Source organism: Ostrea edulis, chromosome 7, assembly GCF_947568905.1.
Source record: "Ostrea edulis chromosome 7, xbOstEdul1.1, whole genome shotgun sequence".
Lineage (NCBI taxonomy): Eukaryota > Metazoa > Mollusca > Bivalvia > Ostreida > Ostreidae > Ostrea > Ostrea edulis.
Genome location: NC_079170.1, coordinates 10,449,158 through 10,475,167, shown reverse-complemented (window position 1 = coordinate 10,475,167; position 26,010 = coordinate 10,449,158). Strand labels below are relative to the sequence as shown.

The 26,010-nt window shown below is 37.6% G+C and overlaps 1 protein-coding gene and 1 long non-coding RNA gene across 4 annotated transcripts in view; one reads left to right on the top strand and one right to left on the bottom strand.

Moving 5' to 3' along the window:
• Positions 1 to 1,915: 1,915 nt before the first annotated feature.
• LOC125654012 (uncharacterized) overlaps positions 1,916 to 26,010 on the bottom strand; it is a 38,056-nt gene continuing 13,961 nt past the window's right edge. Inside the window, exons 13-31 of one of the 3 annotated variants that reach the window (XM_056143264.1) lie at positions 25,858 to 25,984; positions 24,177 to 24,381; positions 23,469 to 23,517; positions 22,325 to 22,477; positions 18,691 to 18,827; positions 17,677 to 17,812; positions 17,076 to 17,230; positions 16,427 to 16,577; positions 15,787 to 15,921; positions 14,677 to 14,856; positions 13,256 to 13,363; positions 11,971 to 12,099; positions 10,726 to 10,938; positions 10,408 to 10,512; positions 9,343 to 9,450; positions 7,828 to 7,925; positions 6,690 to 6,756; positions 5,770 to 5,876; positions 1,916 to 5,279 (exon numbers count right to left, since the gene is read on the bottom strand). In XM_056143264.1, the coding sequence (XP_055999239.1) occupies positions 4,712 to 5,279; positions 5,770 to 5,876; positions 6,690 to 6,756; positions 7,828 to 7,925; positions 9,343 to 9,450; positions 10,408 to 10,512; positions 10,726 to 10,938; positions 11,971 to 12,099; positions 13,256 to 13,363; positions 14,677 to 14,856; positions 15,787 to 15,921; positions 16,427 to 16,577; positions 17,076 to 17,230; positions 17,677 to 17,812; positions 18,691 to 18,827; positions 22,325 to 22,477; positions 23,469 to 23,517; positions 24,177 to 24,381; positions 25,858 to 25,984 (2,931 nt within the window). In that variant the 3' untranslated portion in view covers positions 1,916 to 4,711. Of the gene's footprint in view, positions 5,280 to 5,769; positions 5,877 to 6,689; positions 6,757 to 7,085; positions 7,432 to 7,827; positions 7,926 to 9,342; positions 9,451 to 10,407; positions 10,513 to 10,725; positions 10,939 to 11,970; positions 12,100 to 13,255; positions 13,364 to 14,676; positions 14,857 to 15,786; positions 15,922 to 16,426; positions 16,578 to 17,075; positions 17,231 to 17,676; positions 17,813 to 18,690; positions 18,828 to 22,324; positions 22,478 to 23,468; positions 23,518 to 24,176; positions 24,382 to 25,857; positions 25,985 to 26,010 lie in introns of those variants that run through there. The other 2 variants (XM_056143265.1, XM_056143266.1) reach the window with 2 other exon arrangements.
• LOC130047793 (uncharacterized) lies at positions 5,030 to 6,558 on the top strand. Its single transcript, XR_008796608.1, has 3 exons — positions 5,030 to 5,134; positions 5,662 to 5,810; positions 6,192 to 6,558. It is a non-coding gene; the product is annotated as an uncharacterized LOC130047793 (long non-coding RNA).

Genomic DNA, 26,010 nt, shown 5'->3' with positions numbered 1-26,010 from the left:
CACAAATTGTTTGAAATCTACTATGCCTTTAGTGAGTCTTTTTGTTAATGTTTGTCTTTGTTTTTGGTTTGTTTGTTTTGTTGTTCTTTTCAGCTCACCTGAGCTAAAAGCTCAAGTTGTCTGTCCGTCTACCTGTAAACTTTTCATACTTTCGACTTCTTCTCCATAACCAGTGGGCCAATTTCAACCAAACTTGGTACAAATCATTTTTGGATAAAGGGGATTCAAGTTTGTTCAAATAAAGAACCACGCCTCCTTCAAAGGGGAGATAACTACAAAAATGCAAAAATAGGGTAGGGTCACTTGAATTAAAAAGTTTCTTATCAAAAACCGTTGGGCCAGAAATGCTGAAATTTACACGGAAGCTTCTTGACATACATGTAGTGGAGACTCAAAATTCTTAAAATCATGACCCCCGGGGGTAGGGGGGAGGCACACTAGAGGATCAGAGTTTTACAAGCGAATGTATACGGGACATCCTTAAAAATCTTTTCAAGAACCACCGGACCAGAAAAGTTTATATTTAATTGTATATGGCAATTTCAATTCAATTTATTTATTGACATCATCATGTTGGCATACACTACAATCAAAATAAGAAAAGAAAACAAAAAAATTATGGCACAATGACTATAGCATGTAAGACATATTCATACGGTTCTTTAAAGTCCATGAATTTGTTTTCTCTGCATAAAGCATCTATCTAAATAGTTACACCAATGTTTTGTAATATTATAATGTAAGCTTCCTGGTATGAAGTAGGTTTAAATTTTGTTCAGGTCATGGCCACCAGGGGTAGAGTTGGGCGACAATAGGGGATCAAAGTTTTACATGCTGATATATAGGAAAGTAATCTTCTTCAGAACTAATGGGCCATTTTTAACCAAACTTCAAGTGGGTTGTCTATAAAATTCTCTTCGTTTTTTCGATATATTGCTATTTTGATGGACGGGGAGCTTGGTCCCTCACAAATTGTCTCGCGTGTGTCCTTTACCGGACAGCGGGAACACTTTTGAATTAAAAAAATTTACAACATGGTTATTTCAACATTTCGATGGAAAAGTCTTTTTATCTGAATGAGTTCAATAGATAGAAGTGGATCGTTCGTTTTATTTGGTCTACACTCGATCTATAATCCCAGCTCCTCTCCTGTCACTCCACACTTTGATGTGTATACCGGCTTCTTTTCCATTACCGTCAATCAACATTCTGCTCCCTTGGTAAGTGATATACTACTGTATTAGGTGGATTTCATCAAGTGCTTCTTAACTTAACATTAAGTTAATGTGTGCAAAATCACAAATCTATTTGCTGAAAAAATAAAGAATTCCAAAACTGTCCCCGATCGGTACTTTTTAATTGCAGAAAAAAGAAATAGGATTATCTTGCTTTTCATTTTTACACAATGACAAGCATAAACGCCCTATAGTGAGTAAATCAACACTTGAAATGTACGTTACACAAGATCAGACTGTGCGTTACACAAGATCAAACATTTTTGAAAGGTGGTATTGCGTTAGTTTCTCTATCAATACGTATTTCTGATACGAAATTAGACTGCCAGAATATTGAAAACATCAATGGAAACAAAGTACCAGGGTAAACTGAGACACTATATATATGGTCTTTTATAATCATGTTAAAATAGCGTACTGTTTCATTTTTATGCAGCTTTCTCTGTGTATAAAAATCTTGATATTTTTTCAAGAAATTAAACTTCCAAGATGTTTTCCAACTACATGGCATGCGATAACTTTGTATTTCCTCATACTAAAGCAATTCTGAAACTTTTTTTTCAAAGCCCCCATATTGTAACGTACATTTCACAAATAGCTTCATGACATTTTCCCCTTAAAAGTCTAGAAATTAACATAATCTAAATCCGCAATAAATGACAAAATTAGAGTAAACATCATTAAGTTTTGTGTTGTTCAATATTTTATTGCATTTTAATGAAAGTAACGTACAATTCTAATTTGAACAGAATTTGACAAAAATAACACTGCGTATTTTTACAGCACTCGTTGTGTTCTAACAGATAACGTACATTTCACGTTTCCATACTTTTGGTATACACAAGATATTTTATTGACCAATCAAGGGCCCCGGAAGGCATATTTGACAAAAGAAGTATAATTTTAACATTATTTCTATAGAAACTCAACAATATATGTGTCGAGTTTCGTCATTATTTCCGCTCTGCTGAGTGACATTTTCTGCAAACATGAATAAAAATGAAAATGTTTATATGGTGCTATCATAATCATTAAACTGCCTAACAATAATTATCCATTGACCAGGCAGTATCATCGTTTTTCAAAGGGAAGGGGGGTGGGGGTTGGATTTACAAATTGAAAGTTTTGGCCCCTCAAAACATCTTGACAGGCAGAAAAAAATAAGTATATATATATAAAAAAAAAAAAAACCCAAAGAAAGTAAAAATAAAAAGCTGTTTAGACCGATCTTCAAATCCCCAACTCGTTGGGGCGGAGGTCTTCTATAATGACTGTCTCAAAAATATTGCAAGTAGGGGGAGGAGAGAGTAAAGCTTTGTAAATGATTTGATAGGACCACATTGATTCTGAGCAACATCGTATCGAATTGGAATTCCATAAACATTTCATCAATCTAGCATTGCTACCAGACGTATGTGTTACAAACAAATCTTTAATCTAAATCTTGGTAATAATCAATACAAACAGTATATACTGAGATTAACGCCATGTCATAAATTTTTATATTTGATTACAAATACGCAAGATGTATTATACAATTTTCACCCTGCATATATTGCATTGAAAAACTCGTTTTTTGAAAACATGAGGTACAGTACCGTAGATTTCATTCTTATCCATATGCTCAGAAAACACGATATTGAAATTCGGATAATGTCAGTAAAAAAGTATCACATAGAAAATACTTTTATTATAGATAATAAGAAACTATCTTTGTTACATTTTTAAAGTTGTAAAGCCACCATTATTAGCGACGAAAACTAATGTGTAGGCGGAAAATTAATGGCTATAAGATAAGATAAGTTTATTCCAATTTTGGGCCCAGAGGGCATAACAGGAAGACATTTTATAAAGAAGGAAATTCAAAAAAAAAGAAAGAAAGTTTACAACATTAACGACAGGTTACATAGACTGCAAACTGCATGTGGATGCAGCAATTGGGGAAACAAGTACGTACTATACATGGCTATATTATCTTAAATGTTGAAATCTATGACTTTAGAAGAGCATTCATTTACCAAAATTAAGAAATACACATAAAACGTCTTATTTTTTTTGGTCTCATTTATGCTATCCAACTTTATTTAAAAAGCAAACATAATGCTGTTATGCGTAAATTTAATATTACTGATACTGAAATAAAAGATACCTGCTCTGGCGACAGTAATGTACGTAAATTTAATACCACTGTTATAAGGTACCTGCTCTGGCGACAGTAATGTACGTAAATTTAATACCACTGTTATAAGGTACCTGCTCTGGCGACAGTAATGTACATAAATTTAATACCACTGTTATAAGGTACCTGCTCTGGCGACAGTAACGTACGTTTTATTTTTGTACATACCGGAAGTCCTTACTATATCATATTTAATTACATATCAATGGGTAAATATATATTAATTTCCATGGAAAAAGTTCTTAGACTTTAAGAAATAATAACATTTCATGAAGCATAATGAATAATCAATATAATCGTCGGCAACAGTAATGCCCCCATTAACACAGGGGCTCGGTTGTCAGATATTGAAGTTTTGTATTATTTGCTCCCGAATAATAAATTGAAGTTTTACATCATTTGTGTCCGAATAATAAATTATATAAATAAAATCCACCACCAAAATCCGCTTTTTTGTGCTTCTATTTGTGGGCCAAGAGTTAAATTTCAGGTAATAAAATAATCTCAATCTTGTGACACCGTTTGATTTGGTATTGATACAACCCTCTGTTAAGTTTACAGTTTATAACACTGGGACCTTCTATTTCTCCTCCAGCAGATTACAAACAAAATCAAGTGGTCATAAATTACATCACTGTGATAGTCTGAATTTTTTCCAGAGTAGAGTGCTGACTGCTGAACAACCCCTTGAATCAGAGAGAGAGAGAGAGAGAGAGAGAGAGAGAGAGAGAGAGTACACAGCTTGTGCTCTGACAATAATTGAAACTCATGTAAATAACAATTTGGTTCAAACATTTAAAATGCTTAAATTTTTTAAAATAAAATATTCCATATATATGTCTCTGATTTTTTAAACTAAAAATCAAATTAAAAATATATTTTGACACAAATTGAAATTGACATGACTACAGCCAGATCTCCCATTCATCAGACTGGACATTAATTAAAGATTTAACAATTAACACAATCTATGAACACATTACAAATCATGTACAGTGACCGGTATTCATTGGTTTAACATTGAAAGAGGCAACAAATAACATTACATTAATAATCAATAAAAATTTGAGCATGTGATATGATATGGAGTACAATTATACAACAATTAATAAATGTAATAAGAAGATAACTTAAAACAAACTCTTCATTGCACTGTAAAACTGTTCACATATAATCAAGCTTGCTGATATGGGCTTTGGTATACATTAAGGATTTATACTATCATCCTCATCTGATTTAATGAACCATGTCAAAATGTCACAGTTTCATGGTGTTATGTTAATGATCATCCCATACACTAACTCCCCACAGAATGCAAAGCATTAAGAACACACCTAGGACAGGCTAGGGGCAGTAACTCACTACCGGTGTAATACTTCTGTAGGACTTGGGCACTGTTTGGTAAACGATCAGGACCTTGAGACAATTCTTTTTGAAACTTTACCAATACCTCCTCCATGAAATTCTGTTTTGTATAGTAATGGCCACATGTAAACAAAACACTGTTACTGCCCTGGCTTGATTCGCATGGCTGGTCGTTGTGAAGTTTTTCATCTAGGTGATCCACCTCGCTGCGAGTCATGGTGATGAACTGACGAGACTCTGCTCCTTTTTGCAGATTCTGTACCACATCCTGCCAAAGCTGTTGATATGGTATCATCTTTTCACTAGGTTGAAGGTCAAGGCCTTGACCCCCATTCTTATCCATGGTTACAGCCCGGTAAGCTTGGTAACAAATTGGATGCTTTTTCTCAAAGTCTAATGAATGGATTTTCTTGACAACATTTTGTAAAACTGTCAGGGAGAATTTTGTTGAGAAAGAAAGCTTGGGTTCTGCAACAGTACTTTTCTCACAGGACGCCGGCCTGAAATGAACGGAAGTACCTTACAGAAACATATGCATAGCAAAATTTAAAGAAAGTTGATTTTTCTTTCAGACAACATGTTTTAAATTGTTTAAGATGGTCAACTGTGGCAAATGTATATGTACTTTGGAAATATATTTTTGTCAGCACATGATCTAAATCATCATTACACTGATAGAAGCAAATTGATTTATTCAAAAAGTAGAATTTAAAATATTCCCAAATAAGAATTTCTTTCCCATCATACAGCACAAAATGCTTCTTCATCTTGATATCAACTTTATATCAGTATTCAATACATGCAATTCCCTTTCAAGCGTAATTTCCAGAATGCCAAGATTGCCTCTGTCAGTCATGTGTTTTTCTGATTATTTTCTCACAGATTACCCCGGACATCCTATAAAGCTTTAATAGACACAAGGCATTAGTTACACTTATCTTGAGACACAACAGAAAAAGCACTAATATGTTTCTAGATTGACCTACTTACCAGAAGATGATGACCGACAGAACACAGGAGAGGTGATCTAGGTAAGGGGTCAGTAACTTTTCTAAGTCACTGGACATCAGTTCTTCTGCCTTCCAGAACTGCAGCATCTGAAAAGAAGACACAGTTTTGTATCAATGAAGCCAACCATTTTCATTGAAAACACAATTAGATTTTTCTTAAATTGAGACTGTCGGAGATGTTTTTCTTGAATTGAGACTGTCAGAGATGTTTTTTTTTAATTGAGACTGTCGGAGATGTTTTTTCAAAATTCTGTCGGAGATGTTTTTTTTAAAATTCTGTCGGAGATGTATTTCTTGAATTGTGTTACGATATGTAAAAGATAATTACATTTAAATGTTTAACAATTTGTATCTGAAGTGATTGCATTGTAATGTTTGATAATTTATTTGAAACGTAATTAGATCCACCACTCTATTTGTTTGCTCGTTGTCATGGGGCCACGCGCAGTGTCTGGCAGATGAGGAGAACTCGACACAAGATGCGGCCATAGCAGATCGACACGGGACTGTCTGAAGAAAAACTTTGTGTAATCAGATAAATCTGATGATAGCGGGGACATTCGTGCGATGTGTGCGTGTTGGTTTCGAGACAAGGGTTTCGGGATTCGAACATGTGTTTGGAGTCGGTGATTAACATTAGACTGTGAGAACTGGGATTTCGCTGGTTTGTAGTGAAGCCACTGCACGCCATTATTGTTTATCATGTTTATAATGTAGAAACTTATGAAAATGATTTGATGCTTGTTCAAGATTAAAGATGTAAAATTTATTTTGACTGAGGTGTTTTTGTAGTGTGCTGAAATTGTCTTTTATTTAATTTTCTTATAATTTTGGCGACGTTACAATTGAGACTGTCGGAGATTTTTTTTTTTTTTTAATTGAGACTGTCGGAGATGTTACCTCCATGACCAAAATCCTGTAGTTTTCTTCCTTTTGTCCTGCTGGCAAATCTTGTTTAACACAGAGTCTGAAATGAAATTAATAAATGAGCATCTTATGACTAATTTATACGGTAAATATTTTTTTATAGAATATAAAATCTGCACATCAATTTGACAATTCGTACCCTTCTAGATCCTTAGTTGCATTTTTTCAAAATCAAAAAATTAATAAATCCTGAATTCCTAAATAAAACTTTAAATCCTTTTTTATGGTCCCACTTTGATTTCTTGAAACATGCTTTCAATAATATTAAAAATACACATTTCATGATGATGCTTGCATACCAAGTTGACATTCTTAAAAAAATATTTTTAGAGATTTTTTTTCAAACAATTCTTATTGTTGGCATGTTCTGGCCCAGTGGATCATGAAATGAACAAATTGTGGGCATGTCCTGACTCCAGGGGTCATGGAACAAACTGTGGGCATGTCCTGGCTCCAGGGTTCATGGAACAAACTGTGGGCATGTCCTAGCTCCAGGGGTCATGGAACAAACTGTGGGCATGTCCTGGCTCAGGGGTCATGGAACAAATTGTGGGCTTGCCCGGGCTTGAGGGGTCATGGAACAAATTGTGGGCATGCCCGGGCTTGAGGGGTCATGGAACAAATTGTGGGCTGGCCCGGGCTCCAGGGGTCATGGAATGAACAAACTTTAGTCTACATTGCATGAGTATATTTGATGAACCATAGCATTGCTGTTCTTGAGAAAAAGATATTAAAATTATATTTTCCTCTGTAATCTTAAATCCTTACATGTAATATGGGGGGTGGGGTAGGTTTCATAGTTTCAACAATTTTGTATTTATGCTACAGGAAGGTGCTTGCATATTAATTTGATAATTTGTAAATATGCCTTATGGATCTTGTGAAGAATAATACCTATGCAAAACTTTAAACCCATATTATGGTCACATCTTAGCCCAAAGGTCATTGAAATTCAAATTTGAATTTACACTGGTTAATGATGCTTACATATGAGATATGTTATTTTAGATAATAAGATGCAATCTTTGGTATTATTCATTGATCTAATAATCTGACAGAAGATCAAATAAAACGCTTTCAATTCCCATTATGTTACCATAGCGATACTTACTGGAGATAGAGATTTGTGATTGCAGACACAATGACCTTAAATTTCTCGTCAAATTGCTGCTTGTATTTCTTCAGTGCAGAGAGGTGAAAGGTTAATGCCTGCAAAATGATTTCATTTAAAAGTTAATATGAATTTTTCATATATATGATTACCAAACTATTTTCAACAATGTTTATTTTATTGTTTAGTTAGTGAATGCATCTTACTGGTGCAGGTGCTTTAAGATTACTACAACTCATTATAAGCTGATTTGAATTTAGTGAAAACATGGCATTTAAAAATAACTGAATGACAAGAATGTAAGATTACAATCAGCCTGTGTATAATTTACTGAACGACTATGTAATATATCTTCTGGTAATCTACACTTGTATATAGTGAAAGAATGATAGAATCCTTCATTAGCACGAGTGTGGAATAGGGAAATTCCACCGAGGGGACAAGATTCGCAATCTAGGATGAGTCTTTGCCGAGTCGTAGGCAGCTAATCTTGTTCCAGAGGTGGAATTTCCCTATTCTGCACAAGTGAATGATGAAGAATTATTTTCCCCACATTCTAGTTACAGTTTAGTGTATTAATTCAGGAGCTTTCAGAAGATTTCAAATCCTCAAAGTCCTTAATTGAACTTAAAATGCAAAAACTAATTAGACAGTTAGAGAGAGCATACGTGAAAATGGTATACACTTAAGTATTTTAAAAACTGGTTTCACGCAAGTTGCACAATATACAATTGTAGTATATTTTGGCCAAATTTCTATATTCAAAAGTGGTATAACTCCTTGAACAAAACAAAAAAAAAATCAAACTTCCAGCAAATATGCACATCTATACACTATGCCCATATTAACTACAAAACTTCATGAAATTCTGTTTAGTGGTGTTAGAGGAGTTGTGTTGACAAGAACAGGATTGACGGAGGCCAAACTTCTTTGTTCAAAAGGGGCATAACTTCCAGACTAAATATCAAATAAGAATTTCTTGTGAATATGCACATCTACATAGTCTGTCTTTATCAACTACAAAGTTTCATGATATTCTGTTCAGAAGTTTAAGAGGAGTTGTACTAACAAAACCAGGACTGACTGATGAACAGACAGGATAAAAACATTATATCCTCTGCAGGTTGTTGCATAGGGTATAAAAACTTGATTTCTCAAATCAAATTTATTCACGGTTTCTTGAATTCATAGATCTTTTTACACCATGAATACAGTGAATATTTCACTGGGAGTTATATCTCCCTTTTACATTAAATTCACCTGTGGATAGTTTTCACTGTGAGTTGTCCCCCCTTTTACATTATATTCACCTGTGGATAGTTTTCACTGGGAGTTATTTTCCCCCTTTACAATATATTCACCTGTGGATAGTTTTCACTGCGAGTTATTTCCCCCTTTACATTATATTCACCTGTGGATAGTTTTCACTGTGAGTTATTTCCCCCTTTTACATTATATTCCCCTGTGGATAGTTTTCACTGCGACTTATTCCCCCCACTTTTACATTATATTCACCTGTGGATAGTTTTGTTCATGAAGGCACACATAGGCAGCACAAAGCCAATCCTTGAGATCCACACACTTCCGTAGTAGCTGTATACAGTGACAGAAGTCTGACAGGTGCTACAAATATAGATAGTACACATCAACATCCAGACCCATTCCATGTTACACACCAACATCCAGACCCATTCCATGTTACACACAAACATCCAGACCCATTCCATGTTACACATCAACATCCAGACCCATTCCATGTTACACACCAACATCCAGACCCATTCCATGTTACATATCAACATCCAGACCCATTGCATGTTATAGATCAACATCCAGACCAATTCCATGTTACACATGAACATCCAGACCCATTCCATGTTACACACAAACATCCAGACCCATTCCATGTTACACATCAACATCCAGACCCATTCCATGTTACACACAAACATCCAGACCCATTCCATGTTACACATCAACATCCAGACCCATTCCATGTTACACATCAACATCCAGACCCATTCCATGTTACACATCAACATCCAGACCCATTCCATGTTACACATCAACATCCAGACCCATTCCATGTTACATATCAATATCCAGACCCATTCCATGTTACACATCAACATCCAGACCCATTCCATGTTACACATCAACATCCAGACCCATTCCATGTTACACACCAACATCCAGACCCATTCCATGTTACACATCAACATCCAGACCCATTCCATGTTACACATCAACATCCAGACCCATTCCATGTTACACACCAACATCCAGACCCATTCCATGTTACATATCAACATCCAGACCCATTGCATGTTATAGATCAACATCCAGACCCATTCCATGTTACACATCAATATCCAGACCCATTACGTGTTACAGCTACATGGAATACACATTTAAATGCTTTCTTTCTGATCATTGACCATAGTTACTGTTATTTACTTGCACATACATGTACCTAAAATAAATGCAATTACCTGAAAGTACACGTGTCTAATTTCTACAATTGTGCATGCATTTTTAGATACGAGTAACAAACTTGAAGATTGAGCATTAAGGACTTACCTCTAGTACTTCCAGAACTACGAGTCTGCTGTACTTTGTTTCTGTCAGTGTCTGGAGATCCATTAATTTATCCAGGTGGCGCTCGTTAAATCTCTCCATCCCCATCTATTTTACAAATAATTTTTATAAATCATACCATATTTCTTTTTCCTCACTACCAAAATATGCTAATGTAAAAAGAGTCTTGAAGCATTCACTCATAATATAAACATCTGTCACAACATATACTTGGGATCACATAACCCTGGAACAGATTAATATCATCTAACAAATTAATCTAACATTACAGCAGTCTATCTCAATACTCTGAATAATTACCCGGTGTTCTTCACTGCTGTCATAAGAGTCGGACTGGGACAGGCTAATGTGGCCTATCCTGCTGGCAGGTTTTGGGGCCGGGATACCAGTACACACCATGGGAGCCAGTATCTCTGTCAGTGAGGTGGTAGTTTCCCGATGCCTGTGGTGGGTGTGTATTCTGGTGTGTTTGGCTGACGTTGGACTAGAAGGATCTACTCTATCCATTCCCAGCTGTAATAGGCAACATAAAATCAGTAAGTCTCATCCTTCATCAATTTGAATGTAAACAAGGCCACGAGGATTAAATGGAGTATTCTGTGGACTCAAAACAGGTAACACAACCTTTCACTCCATCTGGTCTTGCAAGTCTAAGAATATTTTCCTGAGTTTCATGACAAAGTGCTATGACATCACAATAAGATCTGGTGCTTTTTTCTCTCACTTCTAAATTCACCCAGAAAGTCATCATCGGATATTCACAATTTATTTGTCTTTCTACACATTAGCTGCAGACGAAGTTGCCAAGAAACTTTCATAGATGGTTAATATTAGCAAACAACACATGATTAGTCAAACCTTCATGGAACTTAAAACAATTGCGTTTTTTACTAAACAATATACACTGTATGTACTTACTTCCCGATATAAACAAACATGGATGACTTTTCATTTGCATGCAGGTTTAGTTGTTCATGGGCTTGGTTTTATTTTGAAATCAATAACCTGCAAGTCTCATGTCTTTTAATCTTATCCCGTGGGGATCCTGGTTAGAATAGGTCCTCAGCACCCCTTGCTAGTCGCATGAGGTGACTAAATGGGGCGGTCCTTCGGATGAGACTGCAAAAACCAAGGCCCCGTGTCACAGCAGGTGTAGCACGATAAAGATCCCTCCATGCTAAAAAGGCTGTAAGCGCCGAGCATAGGCCTAGATTTTGCAGCCCTTCACCGACAACAGTGACGTTCCCATATGAGTGAAATATTCTCGAGCGGGCCATTAAACAATATACAATCAATCTAATCCATTGATTCTAATCAACAAATGTGATGAGTAGAAAGATAAAATCAACCATGGTTATCCACCGATGCCAGAAAAGCGTGACCTTGATCCACTGAAACAAACGACAAAGTGATTTCTACGTGTCTGAAAATGTCTCCTGAAGTAGGGAATAATTAACAGGATGAGGCAGGCATGTCTGCTGTTTTCTCGTTCATATTAACGTGATACATCACACATAATAAACACAGGTCCCAGTAGCTTTATACCTGTCCAAAGTCATTCTTTCCCCACACCCACACCAGTCCCTCGGTATCCATGGTTACGTTAAACTCTCCTCCAGAAGCTAGATGAGCCATTTGACGATCATTGATCTGTGTAATGATGTTTGGTTGTTTCTGGGAAAGAAAAAAACCCTAATTTTCTAACAATTTTTGGTAATGAAATGTACAATGTACTACAGGTAACTCTCGAATTATCGCCACTCAATTTATCGCCATTTTCGTTATAATGCTGCATTTTTCTAGGAACATTTTTTCTGTTACTTAAAACTCTCGTTAAAACGCCAAATTCGCTATCGCCATTTGCCACAGTGTTTTCATTACAAAAGTCCATTTCAACGTGTTAATTATCACGATAAACTGCCATGGGTGCACGTGGTCAGTGAAGCAGTAAATTGGTCATTATCGATCTCCGGCGTACACCTGGACAGAAGGATCCCAGTAATTGCTGTATTGAATAAATAACTCGAGATGAACTGTAATCAAGTTTTTATACATCATAGAAACACATTTCAATTTAGCTATGGCTTCGCCACGAAAGAGGCGACATCTTAGCAGCAAAGGATGCAATTCTTGTCAACCCTGAGTCCCTGACCCAATCTCTAAAGGCTCGCTTGCCAGGAAACGGCACTGCAGTGCACTCAATACTGACTTAGAAAAGGCGTTGTTTATGTGGTTTACGCAAGTCAGGACAAAAAAACCCAACATTCCTGTTACCGGGGATATGATAATTGAAAAGGGAAAACAGTATGGTGCAGAGCTAGGAATATCCAATTTCAAATATTCTGAAGGGTGGCTAACTCGTTTCAAACAACGTCATGGAATTTCTTCCAGAATTATAAGCGGTGAAAGTGCCGGAATTGATGTGAGTTTGATAACTGATGGCCGGAAAGAGGCAATAGAAGTAATGAAAAATTATGATTTGAAAAATATTTATAACATAGACGAGACAGGATTGTTTACCGAATGTTACCTGATCGCTCACTTACATAAGTATTGTAAATAGAGGAAAGATAACTCTTACATATACAAGAACGGTAACTATATTTCTTCAAGATGGCAGTAATTCAATTCATCGCCAAATTCGTTATAATGCCATAATTTCATAAGAACAAAAGGTGGCGGTTTATCGAGAGTTGACTGTATGTGTATATAGTAACATAAAGAGACTCAGTACTTTTGATAAGTCATTACCATTTAAAACATATTAGTTGATTACCATCTATAACGTTTTTTTTATAAATCACAACCATCAGACATCTTTGTTCCTTACCATTTCATGTTTGGAGTTGTTGCCAATCTGTCCCTCCATATTACGTCCCCAGCTGTACACATCTCCATCCAGCGTCATCAACAAACCATGGGAACTCCCCACGGCAATCTGTCATCAAAAACGGAACCTTGTAATGTAACTCCCAATATATAAACCATAGGAACTCCCCACGGCAATCTGTCATCAAAAACAGAACTTTGTAATGTAACACCCAATATATAAACCATAGGAACTCCCCACGGCAATCTGTCACCAGAAACAGAACTTTGTAATGTAACTCCCAATATATAAACCATAGGAACTCCCCACGGCAATCTGTCATCAGAAACAGAACTTTTAACATTTATATGTGATGTAACACCCAATATATAAACCATGGAAACTCCCCACGGCAATCTGTCATCAGAAACGGAACTTTTAACATTTATATGTGATGTAACACCCAATATATAAACCATGGAAACTCCCCACGGCAATCTGTCATCAGAAACGGAACTTTTAACATTTATATGTGATGTAACACCCAATATATAAACCATGGAAACTCCCCACGGCAATCTGTCATCAGAAACGGAACTTTGTAATGTAACACCCAATATATAAACCATAGGAACTCCCCACAGCAATCTGTCATATCAAATATGGAACTTCTAATTTTATATGTAACATCCAATAGAAAGCAACAGAACTTCTCACTTTCATACGTAAAGTAATACCTGATATATAAAGCAATGGGGCATTAAACTTTCATACGTAAAGTAATACCTGATATATAAAGCAATGGGGCATTAAACTTTCATACGTAAAGCAATACCTGATATATAAAGCAATGGGACATTAAACTTTCATACGTAAAGTAATACCTGATATATAAAGCAATGGGACTTTCTGCTTTTACATGTGAAGTAATACCTAATAAATTGAGCATGACTATAGACAGAGTACAAATCACCATGAAAACTTCAAATCGCAATATTATGTACAGGTCAGAACTGGGAACAATCAGAAACACTTGGACATTTTTGTATTTTATTCTTACCATTGTAATTAATTGTTCCCTTTGTAATTCTTGTGATACTTTGTTATTTTTGTGATTCTGACACTTCAGTTTTACCTTTGTCATTCTGACAGTTTTACCATTGTGATTCTGACAGTTTTACCTTTGTGATTCTGACATTGTTACCTTTGTCATTCTGACATGTTTACCTTTGTGATTCTGACAGTTTTACCTTTGTCAATCTGACAGTTTTACCTTTGTGATTTTGACATGTTTACCTTTGTCATTCTGACATTGTTACCTTTGTGATTCTGACATTGTTACCTTTGTCATTCTGACATGTTTACCTTTGTGAATCTGACATTGTCACCTTAAGCTAGTATTTCATTTTTACCTTAGTTTGTAATTTTGTATGAATTCTCACCTTGGTAATTCGTCCATGGACATAACTTGTGTCTACACTTTCTGGTAGAAGGTAACGCTCCACCGGATCCCCCATAAATTTCCCTGCCTGGCGAGCTTTCCTGGCTGCATGAGTCACAAACCTCAGGTTGTAAGGATGACATCCCCATGTGTAGACTTTGTTACTCATTGAAACCGCCACCTGTGTATTTATATTGTGTAGACTTTGTTACTCCTTGAAACCACCACCCTGTGTATTTATATTGTGTAGACTTTGTTACTCCTTGAAACCACCACCCTGTGTATTCATATTGTGTAGATTTTGTTACTCATTGAAACCGCCACTCTGTGTATTCTAACCTTCATTGGAGACACTATTTACTGACTATTCGGACAACAGCAAGTTTTTAGTCCCCCCCCCCCCCCCCAACAGCCACTATTTCTCAAGGCTGCACCTCGGGAAATAATTGTGTCTTGGAGGACAATGAACTTGTTATTGTCCTCATCGCCAGTAAATAGGTGTATGCTATAACAGTATGATTATTTAAAATTTTTTTAAACTTTTTTCCAACTCCTCAAAATAGTGTATTATACAGGTCTTTGCTTTGCAAAGCCTTGTGAATATATACATATGTTTTTCAATGGTATATACAAGCTCAACAAAATTTTTATCTATCTAACAAATAAGGACAAATTTACTTGGTTGATGATTAATGAAGACAAACCAGTAATTGTCAAATTGAGTGAATATTTAGTGCAAACTTTCAGAAAAAGAAGTGATGCTTTAAAACTGCAAAAATCATTATAGTTTATTATTCATATGTTGGTATAATACTGATACTGTCCATTTACTTGTGTACACACATGATTAGCAATTCATATATGTATGTACTTGTTTCCCCAACATGCTGCATCCACACGCAGTTTGCAGTCTCTGTAACCTGTAGTTAATGTTGTAAACTTTCTTTCTTTTTTGAATTTCCTTCTTTATAAAATGTCTTACTGTTATACCCTCTGGGCCCAAAATTGGAATAAACTTATCTTATCTTATCTATACACCATTTTAACTTCCTAGATTAAACAAACATAAACTCACCCTCCCTGTATTCTTTGATTCCTGAACAAAACTTACATTATGGAAATATCTCGTTCCTACAATGGCAATTTTCTCTGGCAGTGTGTTTACTTTAACTGGGACAGAAGATTTTTTGTTGTTGCCTAAGCCCAGTTGGCCAAAGAAACCACATCCAAAGGCATACACAGCACCCTGGAAAATAAACCCCATTTATTTACCAATTTAATCTTAAATTCACGCGCTAAAATCACTAGTAAGAAACATTTTATCCATAGTTGATTTTGTTTCTCTTTTTCTTTCTTTTTTTTTTTTTTTTTTTTTTATATCAAAGCTATATCATCTTCATCTATCGTTAAACTCAATCTTGTACATTTCAAATATAAACAACAAGCCACGATGTATATTGCACTTTGCTACCAGCATGACTTTAATTAAAAAGAAATTCATAACCTATGTAACAGCTTAAGATATGTAAATAATTATGTTACAATTATAGTTTGCAATAATATTGATTAATATATGATTTCATATAGAGAAATGGAGTAATAAACCCTGACCACATATGAATATGATCACTGATTAACTAGAGTAATAAATGACATATAATTATTAGATAATATCAACAACAAAAAGATACTCCTTGTGGTCTGATAATGCCTTCATATTTTTAACTTTGACAGCAGTTGTTCCCCTTTACCTGTTCTGTTAGCACCAGTGAGTGGCAATGCCCTGCCTGAATGTGGGACACATGTAACGGGGTCAAGTCGGCAACCTTAGTGGGAGTCAACACGTCCTCCACACTGCCATGACCTAACTGTCCATGTACACCCCAGCCCCAACTGTACACACTACAATACAGTCATTCAATAATAGAATCTAATATAAGAATATTTCATTCCTTGTGTAGGCTGTAAGATATAAATCTCTCAGTCTCTCTTTCTGCCCCTCTCTCTCTCTGTCTGTCTCTCTCTCTATCTGCCTCTCTCATCTGTCTGTCTGTCTATCTCTCCCTCTCAAATACAGTATCTCTTAAAAGGCATCTACAATGAACACTTATTGTTATATGTTTGACTGTTTTCTGTTGATTTCACATTAAATAATCTCCCCCTATACCTGGACTGTTTTCTCACGTTCTACATGTACTTACTCTCCTCACATTAAATAATCTCCCCCTACACCTGGACTGTTTTCTCACGTTCTACATGTACTTACTCTCCTCACATTAAATAATCTCCCCCTACACCTGGACTGTTTTCTCACGTTCTACATGTACTTACTCTCCTCACATTAAATAATCTCCCCCTACACCTGGATTGTTTTCTCTCTCATGTTCTACATGTACTTACTCTCCCTCAGCTGTGAGGGCGAGCGTGTGATACTGCCCACACACCACATCCACACAGCTAGCACAGGACAGGGCCTCCACCTGCATAGGTCGGCTGTAGATGTGAGTGGTACCTGTCCCCACCTGGCCATACCTAGATGAGCCCCACCCATATACCTGAAATCAAATGTGCATAGATTAATATAAACTTATCACCTTGTTTTCATGAGTTTATATATATACAGTCTACTCCGGATATAATGAAATTCAGGGGACCAACCTGTTCATTATATCCAAAGTTCAATATAACCAATGCTGAACTACACAAATATTGCTACTGGGGGATTTATTTCAACTTCAATATAACAGATAATTCAATATAACCGACTTCAATATAAGTGGAGTGGACTGTACACTGTATCTTATGTCCCTATCTCTGAACATAGAGAATATTTCACCTTAACCAGCAGTTGTTGACTATCTATAGTCAGTGCATTTAAAAAATTCCTTCCTGAGGGCAAAATGTGTGCTGTTATCGGTCACTATTCTTTATCATTTTTTCTGTTACATGTGTATATAAGTACTACAGCCAGTTAACAATGTTACTAATAATGTAGACATACCCCTTGTTGTGTTAGTGCCACTGTGTGCTCCCCACCACAGGAAACAGACAAAACTCTGATCTGAAGCATGTGAAGGGTCTCCACTCGACATGGCGGGGAGACGGTGTTCTCTAGTGCCAACTCACCATGTCCTAACCTGAAAATAACGAAAAGATTTACAGGTACACAGCATGGATTTACATGTATGCAAGGTTCAATCCTGTTTATTTATGCATATCTGTCAAAATATATTACCGATTAAGTAAGGGGTGTTTCAAGTGTTCATCAAGTGTTACATACATATACTAGAACATGGAGAAAGATGACGGAATGTCACTTAAATAAGAAAAGATCCATTTTTAGCACATCTTTTTGGGATGTAAAATTAATAAAATTTAACAAAGCTGTTTTTCTTTTAAGAAAATTTCATCTACAAGAATTTTAAGAATATGTTCCAATAACTATTTTTGTAATAATTGAATATGTTTATCTTTTATCATATCGATGCAGTTTACATGCTTTAGGAGACATAAGTTGGGGGGGGGGGGGATTTTGTGGATGAAGAGTTGTGTATCTTTGTTTATTTATCGCAGTTCACTTTCTCTTTGTTCCTGAAGGTATTAAATTCATGGGCTATGTCCACTACTTTCTCCCCCCCCCCCTCCAACCAAAAGCTGATGATTTTACAGTACCAAAATCAACATAGATTTCCATTGAAAAGTATACAGTGAAACTCCTCAATACTGGTCCCCCTTCAAAATCGGCTTATTCGGATTCGAACTACTCAATGACAACCGGCTTCTTTTTTTAATTGGTTTTAATAAAGTCATGATCATCAAATCAGTAGTAATGATAGGGAACAGTATGAGCTTTGGAAAAGGGACATAAATCATTAGCAGTCGTTCACTTTCAGGACATCATCCACCCCTCTAAAACAGCCCTTTTTTCAGTCCGACAGTTGGTCAGTATTAAGGAATTCCACTGTAAATTTACTTGTATAGATACATTTATTCTAACACTCAATCACTTCCTTACCTCCCTTGTGACGTTCTTCCCCAGGTAAAGAGGTCACCATTCCTGACAAGGGCTACATGCTGTGGCCCCGCCCCTATTGGTCGAGGCTGATAGGACAGGCGCTTTCTTCTCGGGACTGGTTGACTTGCATGTATATGCTGAATACAATAATATTACAATACACACACAATATAAAGACATGCACTCACTTACTCAAAACCTCCTTCAATTGTCATAATATAATCATGAATTAATTACCTTCTTTTTCTCCAATGAGGTAAAAGTAAAATATTTCACATGGTGTGTAAAATTTTCAATTCTCAAGGACCAAATGATATCATACAGCCCCAACATATTATCATTTTAGTTACAATTGTTACAACAAGCTGTCCTATCCACAGAAAACTCCTATCATCCTAAAACATTGACCCCCCCCCCCCCCCCCCCCAAAATAAATTTATTCCACAGTACTAACACATAATACTATAGATTATGAGAGGAATTCATTATCACGTCATTTACCAAGAAGCACCACTTAAAAAATAAAATCACTTACAAAATAAAATCACTAGCAAGATAAAATAAAATCACTAACAAAATAAAATCACTTACAAAATAAAATCACTAACAAAATAAAATCACTTACAAAATAAAACCACTTACAAAATGAAATCACTAACAAAATAAAATCACTAATAAAATAAAATCACTAACAAAATAAAACCACTTACAAAATAAAACCACTTGCTTTTATTTTGTATTGCTGAAATACACTTAAAATCTCTGATCAACAGTCCACCCACAAATCTCTGATCAACAGTCCACCCACAAATCTCTGATCAACAGTCCACCCACAAATCCATGTTCTCACGATTTGATGTCTACGAGTAATTTCGCAATAGAATAAGGAATCTTACAGTGCAGGAACTAAATCAGTTTTACATGACACATACACCCCCGGCCCTCTTACAGTACAGTTTTAGATGACACATACACACCCGGACCTCTTACAGTACAGTTTTATGTGACACATACACCCCCGGCCCTCTTACAGTACAGTTTTACATGACACATACACCCCCGGACCTCTTACAGTACAGTTTTACATGACACATACACCCCCGGCCCTCTTACAGTACAGTTTTACATGACACATACACACCCGGACCTCTTACAATAATTTTACATGACACGTACACCCCCGGCCCTCTTACAATACAGTTTTACATGACACGTACACTCCCGGCCCTCTTACAGTACAGTTTTACATGACACATACACTCCCGGCCCTCTTACAGTACAGTTTTACATGACACATACACTCCCGGCCCTCTTACAGTACAGTTTTAGATGACACATACACACTCGGACCTCTTACAGTACAGTTTTACATGACACATACACCCCTGGACCTCTTACAGTACAGTTTTACATGACACATACACCCCCGGCCCTCTTACAGTACAGTTTTACATGACACGTACACCCCCGGCCCTCTTACAGTACAGTTTTACATGACACATACACACCCGGACCTCTTACAATAGTTTTACATGACACGTACACCCCCGGCCCTCTTACAATACAGTTTTACATGACACGTACACTCCCGGCCCTCTTACAGTACAGTTTTACATGACACATACACTCCCGGCCCTCATACAGTGCAGTTTTACATGACACATACACCCCCGGCCCTCTTACAGTACAGGAACGAATATCAGATTTACATGACACGTACACTCCCGGCCCTCTTACAGTACAGTTTTACATGTACACATACACCCCTGGCCCTCTTACAGTACAGTTTTACATGACACGTACACCCCCGGCCCTCTTACAGTACAGTTTTACATGACACGTACACTCCCGGACCTCTTACAGTACAGTTTTACATGACACGTACACCCCTGGACCTCTTACAGTACAGTTTTACATGACACATACACCCCCGGCCCTCTTACAGTACAGTTTTACATGACACGTACACCCCCGGCCCTCTTACAGTACAGTTTTACATGTACACATACACTCCCGGCTCTCTTACAGTACAGTTTTACGTGAGACATACACCCCCGGCCCTCTTACAGTACAGTTTTACATGACACGTACACTCCCAGCCCTCTTACAGTACAGTTTTACATGACACATACACTCCCGGCCCTCATACAGTGCAGTTTTACATGACACATACACCCCCGGCCCTCTTACAGTACAGGAACGAATATCAGATTTACATGACACGTACACTCCCGGCCCTCTTACAGTACAGTTTTACATGTACACATACACCCCTGGCCATCTTACAGTACAGTTTTACATGACACGTACACCCCCGGCCCTCTTACAGTACAGTTTTACGTGACACATACACCCCCGGCCCTCTTACAGTACAGTTTTACATGACACGTACACCCCTGGACCTCTTACAGTACAGTTTTACATGACACGTACACCCCTGGACCTCTTACAGTACAGTTTTACATGACACGTACACTCCCGGCCCTCTTACAGTACAGTTTTACATGACACATACACTCCCGGCCCTCTTACAATAGTTTTACATGACACGTACACCCCCGGCCCTCTTACAGTACAGTTTTACATGACACGTACACTCCCGGCCCTCTTACAATAGTTTTACATGACACGTACACCCCCGGCCCTCTTACAATACAGTTTTACATGACACGTACACTCCCGGCCCTCTTACAGTACAGTTTTACATGACACATACACTCCCGGCCCTCATACAGTGCAGTTTTACATGACACATACACCCCCGGCCCTCTTACAGTACAGGAACGAATATCAGATTTACATGACACGTACACTCCCGGCCCTCTTACAGTACAGTTTTACATGTACACATACACCCCCGGCCCTCTTACAGTACAGTTTTACATGACACGTACACCCCCGGCCCTCTTACAGTACAGTTTTACATGTACACATACACTCCCGGCTCTCTTACAGTACAGTTTTACGTGAGACATACACCCCCGGCCCTCTTACAGTACAGTTTTACATGACACGTACACTCCCAGCCCTCTTACAGTACAGTTTTACATGACACATACACCCCCGGCCCTCTTACAGTACAGTTTTACATGACACATACACCCCCGGCCCTCTTACAGTACAGTTTTACATGACACGTACACCCCTGGACCTCTTACAATACAGTTTTACACGACACACACCCCCCCCGGCCCTCTTACAGTACAGTTTTACATAACATGTACACTCCCGGCCCTCTTACAGTACAGTTTTACATGACACATACACCCCCGGCCCTCTTACAGTACAGTTTTACATGACACATACTACCCCGGAATTCTTACAGTACAGTTTTACATGACACATACACCCCCAGCCCCCTTACAGTACAGATTTACATGACACGTACACCCCCGGCCCTCTTACAGTACAGTTTTATGTGACACATACACCCCCAGACCTCTTACAGTACAGTTTTACATGACACGTACACCCCCGGCCCTCATACAGTACAGTTTTACATGACACGTACACCCCCGGCCCTCTTACAGTACCGTTTTACATGACACGTACACCCCCGGCCCTCTTACTGTACAGTTTTACATGACACGTACACCCCCGGCCCTATTACAGTACAGTTTTACATGACACGTACACTGCCGGCCCTCTGCCTGACTTCCTTTGTGCTGATGGACATTAGCTCCTGTACTGGCAGTCTGTCTCCATCTTCCTCCCTCCTCCTGTTGAGGTGAATTACGATGTAAAGGAAAAACTCCACCAGCTTACTGACATCAGTCATTCCATCCACCTACAAATCACATTCACATCATCATGCTCATTTATGAAAAAAGAGGCCCATGGGCCACATCGCTCACCTGAGTCACCTTGGCCCTTATCTGAAGACTTTCCATATATATATTTGCATGTAAAACCTTAGTCCCTATTGTGGCCCCAACCTACCTTTGGAGGCCATGATTTTTACAAACTTGAATCTGCACTATATCAGAAAGCTTTCATGTAAATGTCAACTTCTTTGGCCCAATGATTCTTGAGAAGAATATTTTTAAAGATTTTCTCTATATATTTCAATTTAAAACTTTGATCCCCTTTTGTGGCCCCAACCTATCCAAAGAGGTCATGATCTGAACAAATTTGAATCTGCACTTTGTCAGGAAGCTTTCAAATAAATGTCAGCTTTTCTGGCCCATTGGTTCTTGAGAAGAAGATTTTCTCTATATATTCCCATGTAAAACTTTGATCCCCTATTGTGGCCCCAACCTACTCCCAGGGGCCATGATTTGAACAAACGTGAATCTGCACTACGTCAGGAAGCTTTTATGTACATGTTAGCTCCTCTGGCCCAGTGCTTTTTAAGAAGAAGATTTTTAAATGACCCTACCCTAATTTTGCATTTATGTGATTATCTCCCCTTTGAAGGGGACATGGCTCTTTATTTGAACAAACTTGAAAGCCCTTCACCCAAGGATGCTTTTGGCCAAGTTTGGGTGAAATTGACCCAGTGGTTCTGGAGAAGAAGATGAAAATGTGAAAAGTTTACAACGACAGACAAATTTTGATCAGAAAAGCTCACTTGAGCCTTTGGCTCAGGTGAGCTAAATAATTCTCTAACAGTAAAACTATTGATTTTGTGTGTGCATTTTCTAACTCAGTTCTGCAGAAACAGAACTTCTATGAATAGTGCAAGCTATTAACTCTTTACTGTTACACAAACAGGTACCCGCAGTCACTGTTACACATCCCAGCCGTCTGAAGTACTTCTATAGAACTTATGTACTTACCAGTATTCCCGATTCTCCATCGCTAGATATGGAACTTATGCTGGCAGTTCTGAAAGTGGCAGAAAATTCACATTAGTAGTCATTATTCCTGTTACACAGGGGATTAAGTTATACCGGCACGTTGATGTAACTTTGTGACCTCATCAGTGATAGAATAGTTCTAAAATCATGAACAGTTGTATTTCCTGAATCCAATATCTAATAGAGCAGTTCTACGGTTTTAGACAGAATTGAGAGAAACAAAAAAAATTCATTTACAGATAACCTGAAATCGAAAGAAAATTGTCATCAAATGAATATCTAAAATTTCACAGGCATAAAAAAAATTCATTATACATTTTATATCTGTACATTTATACTTATAACCATTTCATTGTAGCATCATCTTGACAAAAATAAATATAAACTGTCTGAATTTCAATACTAGATCACTTGTATTTCTTGAGACCTTATTTTTGCATGGATACAGTGATGTATTTATTCATCAGACATAACTTACACATATCATTATTTCTTGTTTTAGACTTCTAAATTAAAGAGTTTATTAGCAGGAACTAAATTTTCCTGAATGACTACTCTCACAGAAAAACGCATAATGTTCTCACAAATAAATGTGATTTACAGTATTCAAAGAAATAACATGGAAATACACATTTCACAGCACGGTATAGCAGAACTTCACCGGACAGTCACTCGTGCTTTGCATACCTGTGTCTAGAACCCATGTATTTACACAGCTGGACCCTCAGTGGACTCCGTGACGGGTCAAACACCTGAGCCAATGTTTCCAGTTGAGACACGTCTAATTCTTGTAACACTGGCTGAAAGAGGCGATAACATCGGAGGGCCAGGTCTGGTTTACCACACAACAGCTCCACCAATGAGGACGGAGACATCAACTCGAGGAAGACACCTGTAGCGTAGAACACAGCGGTATCACATAGAAGACACCTGTAGCATACAACACAGCAGTATCACATAGAAGACACCTGTAGCATACAACACAGCAGTATCACATAGAAGACACCTGTAGCGTACAACACAGCGGTGTCACATAGAAGACACCTGTAGCATACAACACAGCGGTATCACATAGAAGACACCTGTAGCATACAACACAGCGGTATCACATAGAAGACACCTGTAGCGTAGAACACAGCAGTATCACATAGAAGACACCTGTAGCATACAACACAGCGGTATCACATAGAAGACACCTGTAGCGTAGAACACAGCGGTATCACATAGAAGACACCTGTAGCATACAACACAGCAGTATCACATAGAAGACACCTGTAGCGTACAACACAGCGGTGTCACATAGAAGACACCTGTAGCGTAGAACACAGCGGTATCACATAGAAGACACCTGTAGCATACAACACAGCGGTATCACATAGAAGACACCTGTAGCATACAACACAGTGGTATCACATAGAACACACCTGTAGCGTACAACACAGTGGTGTCACATAGAAGACACCTGTAGCGTACAACACAGCTGTATCACATTTATTGTGTTCATTCCAATTTTGTAAGCTACAGCCATATTATATTTTCTATATTCACATTATTTCCAATCCCGTGGGGATCCGAGTTAGAATACATCCTCAGTACCCCTTGTTTGTCATACGAGGCGACTAAATGGGGGCGGTCCTTCGGATGAGACCGCTAAAACCGAGATCCCCTGTCACAGCAGGTGTGGCACGATAAAGATCCCTCCCCGCTCAATGGCCATAAGTGCCGAGCATAGGCCTAAATTTTGCAACCCTTTACCGGCAGTGGTGATGTCTCCGTATGAGTGAAATATTCTCGAGAGGGACTTAAAACAATATTCAATCAATCACATTATTTCCACTTCACTTTTTTATTTCATCTTATTCTTTTTTTGTTTGAACAGTGTATCTACATTGAATAAGATGTACATAAAATAGCTAGACCTCAAACCTTCACCAGGTACTGATGAAACAAAGGAATAAAGTTCCGACCTTGACCTCTCAGTTTATAAGATAGGAAAGTGATTTTTACTTTAAATGATATAAACATAAGCATCGAATGATTATATTTTGAACAATACAGGGCGATAATGAATGCACTGTGGGCATTCACATATTTATACCGTGCTGACTGGCGTTATTCAAATTGTATGCCAGTTACGTTGTCATTAGAGAACTGGATCATGCTGTATAAAACAGTCATGCCATGGATAAATAGACACTGTAATGTATGTGCATCATGTGATTTTACCTTTGGAAGCCTGTATCATGTGATCACTGAATATCATGTGACTTACCTTTATTGAATATCATGTGACTTACCTTTACTGAATATCATGTGACTTACCTTTGGAAGCCTGTATCATGTGACTGCTGAATATCATGTGACTTACCTTTGGAAGCTTGTATCATGTGATTACTGAAGCCCTTGGCCACAAGTCCCGTAATCATGTCTGGATGTAACGTAAAGTGATTGTTTTTAGCCAGGAGATTCAAGGCTTCTATCAGAAGACCTCTTGACTACAAATATATTGAACCCATATTAA